This window comes from Ornithodoros turicata, chromosome 1 (assembly GCF_037126465.1).
Source record: "Ornithodoros turicata isolate Travis chromosome 1, ASM3712646v1, whole genome shotgun sequence".
Classification (NCBI taxonomy): Eukaryota; Metazoa; Arthropoda; class Arachnida; order Ixodida; family Argasidae; genus Ornithodoros; species Ornithodoros turicata.
In genome coordinates, this window is record NC_088201.1 from 1,956,553 (window position 1) to 1,965,963 (window position 9,411).

Here is a 9,411-nt window from a genome sequence, read left to right on the forward strand (position 1 = left end):
TAAAGTAAATTTTGTGGGAGAAATCGCTAAATTTGAATGTCCATCTGGGTACCCCTTCCCACGCGTCGCCACTGTGCGATTGGCCGCCAGAATTTTGTACACAGGAGCTGGTGAAGGGGCTTGCCGTTGTCGGCCTCACGTATGTGGACAACGTCACGACTGACGCCCTGGGGGAATGTGCGTCCTGGACCGACTTCTAAGGGAACTGTGCCGACATATGTCTGAGAGCGTCTGAGGAAAACCCAGGAAAAACACCAGACGGCACCGGGATTCGCACCCGGGTACCTCCTAGTCTCGACGTGACATGGCCAGCACGCTAACCACTGAGCCACGGGAGCTGGTACAGAGGAGGAGGGATTACCCTGCACGAAACCCTGGCCAATCGCCCTGTGTAGCTGTGGCCACTGTGCTTAGTGGTGGAAGAAGAAGAAGTAGAAGAAGGAGACGAAGTAGAGGAGGCTCACGCTAGCGCGGCGGTTCGTTTAAAAGGTGGCAGTTGGTGCTTTGTTACCTACAGAACGACGATACTTTTCATTACTCTCAGGCACATTCATCCGGTAAGAGTTTCAAACGTATCTTTTATAGCTGTATATGCACCCGAGACATAGTACCTGCATTGGTACCTTTTGGGTTTATCTTGAATGCGAAGTGGCAGCACGGTCCATTGATACTCTCTCTGGTCACGAAACTCCGCCGGAGAACAATAGGTCAGGTTTGCCTAGGGAGAACCGCCGCCGCGCGGAGGCGCGCGCGTCGCTACTTGGGGAGAAAACGCCAGGTGATACGGGAAAATGCCTCTTCTTTTGCCTGCGTTTTGACCAGTGTAGACGCTTCTTCCTGAAATCCACGTGCATCCTTAGACTGTGAATAGATTTCGGCTAATCTATGCATGCCGCAGACGTGTTGTATCCCAGCGTGTCGCTCGGGATATGATAATTCTGGTGAAAAGGTATCGTTTTTCGCGTTGCCGACTGATGCCATCAAGCGAGACAAGTGGAAGCGTTCGATACCTCAGAAAGAGGACTCGCGTTTCAGCTTTGAGTCAAAGTGGACACGTGTGTGCGAGAAGCACTTTGACACATCCGACATTGTCAGAGCGGACGAATTCCTCGTGGCACGCGAAGCTCTGCGAACCTCAAGCAAAGAGAAGGTCACCATGCCTCGCGACAGGTCAAAGCTGCGTCCCGAGGCCGTGCCACGAATTTTTGACGGGTGTCCGCAATACTAGAGAACCCCAAAGCCTAAAAGTCGCGCAACGACGAGGCTGCCAGCAGCGAAACCGTTCTCGAAAAGAAAACGGATGAGTAGTGGTGGTAGAAGTATCAAAGGACCGTGGTGGCAGTCTGGTTGTGAGACAATGACCCTGCGGGCGTTACCACACATGTATATATGGACTTGCGCGTCCCTCAAAAGTAGCATACGACTTCCGAATAGTATCTCAGAGGAAGCAGCATATTTCTGAGCGTGTAATTTCAAATTTGAAGGGTGGCAGCCATGGAGGATTATACCAAGGTAGAGAAAGTCGGAGAAGGTATGGTTCCTACAGTAACACTTAAATGAGTCCAAAAATGCTAGGTATGTAACCTACAAATTACTTTTCCAGGGTCATATGGCGTTGTTTACAAAGGCAAGGATAATCGAAATGGTCAGATGGTGGCGTTGAAGATGATTCGTCTTATTAGAGAAGGCGAAGGCGTGCCAGCAACTGCGATACGTGAGATGTCTGTCTTACGTGAACTCACCCACCCCAATATTGTATGGTAAATACCGCGTATTTTAGTTATCTCTTGCGTTGTGTATTAGCAACTTGTAGCGTGTGTAATGTAGTTTACAGGATGTGCTCATGGAAGAGAACGGACTGTACTTGGTCTTCGAATTCCTCTCGATGGACCTTAGGAAGTACCTTGACACAATTCCCGAGGATCAGCAGATGGACAAGATGCTGGTGAAGGTATATAACTTGTAAGAGTACTCGTCCTCAAGGAAGATCACTTTATATTGCAGTAAGCGAAAGAGAATGCCCATATTTCTTGCAGAGCTACATGAGGCAAATCCTGGAAGCAATCCTCTTTTGTCATCAACGTCGCGTTCTGCACAGAGACCTGAAGCCCCAGAACCTACTTATTGATCAGAAGGGTAATATCAAGGTGGCAGACTTTGGCCTCGCCAGGGCTTTCTGCATCCCCATCAGAGTGTACACTCATGAAGTGGCCACCCTGTGGTACAGAGCACCCGAAGTGCTGCTAGGGTGTCCACGTTACTCAATTCCCATCGACATATGGAGCATCGGATGCATCTTTGTGGAGATGTACAACAAGAAGCCCCTTTTCCGCGGTGACTCGGAGATTGATCAACTATTCCGCATCTTCAGGTTTGTGTACATGGTGTGCCAGACAGTTCTGCTGCGACATGTACTACAGCATGTTGTTCGTGTTCCTCCAGGGCTTTAGGCACACCAACAGAAGACACCTGGCCCGGTGTAGCAGGGCTTCGAGACTACAACCCTACATTTCCCAGGTGGAAGGATAACAACATTGGAAGCATGGTCACGGATATGGACTCTGAAGCCATGGACCTACTCATGGTAGGAAAGTAGACTCCTGCCTTAACAGTGATAGAGATTATGCAAGGATGTACACTTCTTTCTGCTTTTGAGGAGCGAGCTTGGAAAATCCTTGTAATATGCGTGTGTGACGTTTTTCATTTCTGCTACCTTTGCAGAAAATGCTGACCTACGACCCTGCGAAAAGGGTATCGGCAAGGGATTCGCTTCAGCACCCCTACTTTACTACGTGACTTCGTCTAAATTCTGTATAAAGATTCCTGCATTTGCATTTCATTGCCTTCCCTCCTGAGTGTGCCTTCCATCCTCAGTGTGCTTCTTTAAATGTAGATAGGTGATGTTTGTGTGTTTGATGTTAGGTTGTGTTTGTTTCTGCATAACAGGGATACCTCTATCATTAAGTGTTGATTTGTACAATGATACGGTGATGATTGTTTCAGTATCTCGTCATTCTGGAAAGCAACAGTATTCTATTACTTTGCAACTTGAATGTAGAAACTTGAATGTTTTGTAGAACATTAGCCTCGAACTGTGTGGTATTACAATGTGGGACCAGGTAAGGGATGTATAGCATTTTATATGTTGTTGGAAAATGACCAGGAATCCGCGACAGCGGAGTTTTGTTACGCGAGCTGCCACCACGTGACTTACTGGACATGAACTCTCTCTCGTTCCCCCCCTTCCCTGTCGGGATTCCCCTTCTCTCCCTCTGTTTCACGGTCTCACCGAACCTTCCCAAAATGAGTCTGAAAGACGGGTTAGGCCTCATATCCTCCAAATGCCCATTTCCACCGACGTTCCAAATCAACCAAAAGGTCATTTCATCCGAAGAAATGTTCGGAGGTTCTGGGCTTTCGGTTGATCAGGGCACGAGGGTAGCAGTGACTCATTTCCCCCAAAAGCTCTTTTCATCCGAGCGCCCAGAACCACCGAAAGCGGGATACTTGAAAGGACACGATTCCTCTGTTTCTCAGGGAGAGGAGGAAGGCTGAGCGGGTTTGGGGTGTGCGGGAATCCAATCCTGCAACTGAGTCAGAAGTGAAGTTTGCAAAGGAAAGGTATTATTGATGTCGATCGCGTACAAGAAATGATCCGATCCGAACAGAGAGATATTTTCCATGTGAGTGACAGGGCTCCAGGCACTGTGTATGTCATCATAGTGGAAAGCAAATATAGTAACAAAGCGCCCACTTCACAGGTCTCGAAGAAGGTTACAAAAAGGACCTAGGCCTCCTTTACTTTTCTGTTATGCGTTCTGTTAATACAGTTCAGATGTTCAGAAAACACGCTATTAACCGGCTGAAACAACCCCTAGAAAAAGCTTGCAAACAGTATGAATGCATGAAACCAACATATCGCCTGAACTGTCTACCTCCTATGAAGGCACTTGAGGTTTGTTTGTTTTCCGCCGTCCCGCTAAATGTTCCAGCCACAGAACATACCACTCCCACCATGCTCTTTTTCCGTGAATCATGACGCGGACTTCCATGACCTTCCGAAGATAGTGCTTCTCCCGTCAGCAATGTGCATACCAATAAAATTCATTTTCGGGATACCTCTCCGTTGAGATCACTTCTTGAACGCGATCTCATTTGTACACACCGAGTGTCGTGTCATTTCTATCCAACTACGATCAAGCTTCTTTAATATAGATCTCGTGCATTAGCTCTCATATTTATATTAGTCATATATGTTACATCTCTAAGGAACGCCACTTCGACCGCTGAATCGGGAAGAGAATCACCCTAGCGGCGCTTAGGAGAAATAAAGGGAATAATGTTTCCATTGTCCTACTTATGGCGAATTGTGGTGGTCATTTAATTACAACACTGCCTGGCGAGATTGCTAGGTCGGCTCCGGAGCTGGATCTTGTGGCAGTTGCCACCCGAACATGAGTGCCAGGGATCTGGCGGTTTTAGGATCAGAATCGGGCTCGCCTCATCCCTTTTGAATCAGGGCAGAGTTCGTACACTTGGATCACGCTAGGGCCACTGCGGTCGCCCGTCTTCGGGTTCCGTCGTCTGCTAAATCACGTGGACTTCGACCAGCGGTCCAGTGAGAGCACTCGCCACCGTTGCACTGCGGATTTGACGACACCGGATATAGTTGGGCAACCCGCTGCTCGATCCTTTCGAGACCGGACGAAAAAAGTAATAGCTGGGAAATTACGGGCGCACGGAAAGTGCCACGCGAACATGCAAGATTGCTTGACTGCTCGGGATCTGTCAAAAAAAGAAAAAAGAAATGCCACCAAATGACCACCACTCGCCATGATGCTGCTAGGCTGTCCGCCTTGGCATGAGTTGTTGACTCGGCATTACTCTCAGAGGTGGTTATCATCGCGATGTTTGTTTGGGTTTGAGCCGATTATGTAAAGGTGTATGCTGGCCCATATCACGCGTATACGATGCTGTTATCTCATTGATACGCGCAAACGTGGACAGCAACTCCAATAAATCTTCCAGTAGACCCCGTGCATCCTCATTTGTTTTATCACAAATCTCAAAATGCCTCACTGAGCGAACGCGACCACTTTCGCGTGTATCAATGAGATAAAGGCATCGTATCCGTGCGATATCAGCCGGCATACACCTTCATATAATCGCCGCAAACATAAACAAACATCGCCACGATAACCACAGCTAAAGGCAATGCCGAGTCAATAGCTCATGGCAAGGCTTACACCTCCACAGCAACACAGCAACAGTGGGACAGTCGGAACGCTATTTGCCTTTATTTCTGGTAAGAGCCGCTAGGGTTGCTCTCTCCCCGAGTTTAGCTCCGCCAGTCGGAGTGGCGTTCCAGTTAACTCTGCCTCGAGCTGTACATCGGATTCCCGCATACTTGGGAACCGCTCACCCTTCCTCCTCTCCCTGTTAAACGGTGGAAGCGTGTCCTTTGAAGTATCCCGCTTTCGGTGGTTCTGGACGCTTGGATGAAAAGATCATTTGGGGGATATGGGTCACTGCCACCCGCATGCCCAGATCAACCGAAAGCCCAGAACCTCGGAATATTTTTTTGGAGGAAATGAGCTTTTGGTTGAATTGGGACGTCGGTGGAAATGGGCGTTTGGAGGATATGATCTGCTACCGAAAGACGTGGGCTACTTTGCAGTAAACAATGCCGTTTATCCCCTTTGGGAGGATACAGTCTTCTTTCTGTGACTCTTCGGCCCAAGGCTACAGAACTCTGTTGCTAGAGTTCAAGTCGCTAGAACTTCAAAAGAAGGACGTTGTTCTGTTGCCCGTCAATGATTCGCCAGGGGGTTGTCACTGGAGTTTGCTCGTTAACTCGAGAAAAGATGACAAATTCGCACATTACGATTCAAGTAAAGGGACGAATTTAAAGCACGCACAACGCGTTGCAAAGGCGTTGTTGCCGGTGTTAAACGCAGAAGTAATTGATTTGGTTTAAGTACAGTGCCCAGAGCAGATGAATTCCTACGATTGCGGTGTTCACGTGATCTACAATTTGGACAGAGTGCATGTGCCAAAAATACATAGAAGGCTGCCAGGACAATACTCATCGTCTCGCCTTGAAGAACGACATGGAAGAAAATCGACGCATCTTAAAGCGGCTTGTGCTAGAATTGGCTCAGAAAAGTAAATAAACATTTGAGTTTTGTTCGTGAAGATTACAAGGTGCCAAAATTATTGATTACGCGCTCTGAAAGCCGCTCGCAGCGCAGTGGTGTGCTGTGTTACATAAGCTTACAATAGATGGGTTAGATTATACAATATAACACGGTTTATTCTTTCATAAAGTAAATTTTGTGGGAGAAATCGCTAAATTTGAATGTCCATCTGGGTACCCCTTCCCACGCGTCGCCACTGTGCGATTGGCCGCCAGAATTTTGTACACAGGAGCTGGTGAAAGGGCTTGCCGTTGTCGGCCTCACGTATGTGGACAACGTCACGACTGACGCCCTGGGGGAATGTGCGTCCTGGACCGACTTCTAAGGGAACTGTGCCGACATATGTCTGAGAGCGTCTGAGGAAAACCCAGGAAAAACCCCAGACGGCACAGCCGGCACCGGGATTCGCACCCGGGTACCTCCTAGTCTCGACGTGACATGGCCAGCACGCTAACCACTGAGCCACGGGAGCTGGTACAGAGGAGGAGGGATTGCCCTGCACGAAACCCTGGCCAATCGCCCTGTGTAGCTTGTGGCCACTGTGCTTAGTGGAGGAAGAAGAAGAAGAAGAAGGAGGAGACGAAGTAGAGGAGGCTCACGCTAGCGCGGCGGTTCGTTTAAAAGGTGGCAGTTGGTGCTTTGTTACCTACAGAACGACGATACTTTTCATTACTCTCAGGCACATTCATCCGGTAAGAGTTTCAAACGTATCTTTTATAGCTGTATATGCACCCGAGACATAGTGCCTGCATTGGTATCTTTTGGGTTTATCTTGAATGCGAAGTGGCAGCACGGTCCATTGATACTCTCTCTGGTCACGAAACTCCGCCGGAGAACAATAGGTCAGGTTTGCCTAGGGAGAACCGCCGCCGCGCGGAGCCGCGCGCGTCGCTACTTGGGGAGAAAACGCCAGGTGATACGGGAAAATGCCTCTTCTTTTGCCTGCGTTTTGACCAGTGTAGACGCTTCTTCCTGAAATCCACGTGCATCCTTAGACTGTGAATAGATTTCGGCTAATCTATGCATGCCGCAGACGTGTTGTATCCCAGCGTGTCGCTCGGGATATGATAATTCTGGTGAAAAGGTATCGTTTTTCGCATTGCCGACTGATGCCATCAAGCGAGACAAGTGGAAGCGTTCGATACCTCAGAAAGAGGACTCGCGTTTCAGCTTTGAGTCAAAGTGGACACGTGTGTGCGAGAAGCACTTTGACACATCCGACATTGTCAGAGCGGACGAATTCCTCGTGGCACGCGAAGCTCTGCGAACCTCAAGCAAAGAGAAGGTCACCATGCCTCGCGACAGGTCAAAGCTGCGTCCCGAGGCCGTGCCACGAATTTTTGACGGGTGTCCGCAATACTAGAGAACCCCAAAGCCTAAAAGTCGCGCAACGACGAGGCTGCCAGCAGCGAAACCGTTCTCGAAAAGAAATCGGATGAGTAGTGGTGGTAGAAGTATCAAAGGACCGTGGTGGCAGTCTGGTTGTGAGACAATGACCCTGCGGGCGTTACCACACATGTATATATGGACTTGCGCGTCCCTCAAAAGTAGCATACGACTTCCGAATAGTATCTCAGAGGAAGCAGCATTTTTCTGAGCGTGTAATTTCAAATTTGAAGGGTGGCAGCCATGGAGGATTATACCAAGGTAGAGAAAGTCGGAGAAGGTATGGTTCCTACAGTAACACTTAAATGAGTCCAAAAATGCTAGGTATGTAACCTACAAATTACTTTTCCAGGGTCATATGGCGTTGTTTACAAAGGCAAGGATAATCGAAATGGTCAGATGGTGGCGTTGAAGATGATTCGTCTTATTAGAGAAGGCGAAGGCGTGCCAGCAACTGCGATACGTGAGATGTCTGTCTTACGTGAACTCACCCACCCCAATATTGTATGGTAAATACCGCGTATTTTAGTTATCTCTTGCGTTGTGTATTAGCAACTTGTAGCGTGTGTAATGTAGTTTACAGGATGTGCTCATGGAAGAGAACGGCCTGTACTTGGTCTTCGAATTCCTCTCGATGGACCTTAGGAAGTACCTTGACACAATTCCCGAGGATCAGCAGATGGACAAGATGCTGGTGAAGGTATATAACTTGTAAGAGTACTCGTCCTCAAGGAAGATCACTTTATATTGCAGTAAGCGAAAGAGAATGCCCATATTTCTTGCAGAGCTACATGAGGCAAATCCTGGAAGCAATCCTCTTTTGTCATCAACGTCGCGTTCTGCACAGAGACCTGAAGCCCCAGAACCTACTTATTGATCAGAAGGGTAATATCAAGGTGGCAGACTTTGGCCTCGCCAGGGCTTTCTGCATCCCCATCAGAGTGTATACTCATGAGGTGGCGACCCTGTGGTACAGAGCACCCGAAGTGCTGCTAGGGTGTCCACGTTACTCAATTCCCATCGACATATGGAGCATCGGATGCATCTTTGTGGAGATGTACAACAAGAAGCCCCTTTTCCGCGGGGACTCGGAGATTGATCAACTATTCCGCATCTTCAGGTTTGTGTACATGGTGTGCCAGACAGTTCTGCTGCGACATGTACTACAGCATGTTGTTCGTGTTCCTCCAGGGCTTTAGGCACACCAACAGAAGACACCTGGCCCGGTGTAGCAGGGCTTCGAGACTACAACCCTACATTTCCCAGGTGGAAGGATAACATCATTGGAAGCATGGTCACGGATATGGACTCTGAAGCCATGGACCTACTCATGGTAGGAAAGTAGACTCCTGCCTTAACAGTGATATAGATTATGCAAGGATGTACACTTCTTCCTGCTTTTGAGGAGCGAGCTTGGAAAATCCTTGTAATATGCGTGTGTGACGTTTTTCATTTCTGCTACCTTTGCAGAAAATGCTGACCTACGACCCTGCGAAAAGGGTATCGGCAAGGGAATCGCTTGAGCACCCGTACTTTACTACGTGACTTCGTTTAAATTCAGTATAAAGATTCCTGCATTTGCATTTCATTGCCTTCCATCCTGAGTGTGCCTTCCATCCTCAGTGTGCTTCTTTAAATGTAGATAGGTGATGTTTGTGTGTTTGATGTTAGGTTGTGTTTGTTTCTGCATAACAGGGATACCTCTATCATTAAGTGTTGATTTGTACAATGATACGGTGATGGTTGTTTCAGTATCTCGTCATTCTGGAAAGCAACAGTATTCTATTACTTTGCAACTTGAATGTAGAAACTTGAATGTTTTGTAGAA

The 9,411-nt window shown here is 48.1% G+C and overlaps 1 protein-coding gene across 1 annotated transcript; it reads left to right on the forward strand.

Moving 5' to 3' along the window:
- Positions 1–276: 276 nt before the first annotated feature.
- Positions 277–9,171, forward strand: LOC135379191 (uncharacterized). Its single transcript, XM_064612434.1, has 15 exons — positions 277–557; positions 1,485–1,531; positions 1,604–1,760; positions 1,828–1,951; positions 2,037–2,371; positions 2,443–2,584; positions 2,722–2,792; positions 3,538–3,601; positions 6,822–6,889; positions 7,817–7,863; positions 7,936–8,092; positions 8,160–8,283; positions 8,369–8,703; positions 8,775–8,916; positions 9,054–9,171. The coding sequence occupies exons 2-15, from the start codon at positions 1,495–1,497 to the stop codon at positions 9,126–9,128; spliced, it is 1,878 nt and encodes a 625-aa protein (XP_064468504.1). The 5' UTR covers positions 277–557; positions 1,485–1,494; the 3' UTR covers positions 9,129–9,171.
- Positions 9,172–9,411: the final 240 nt, after the last annotated feature.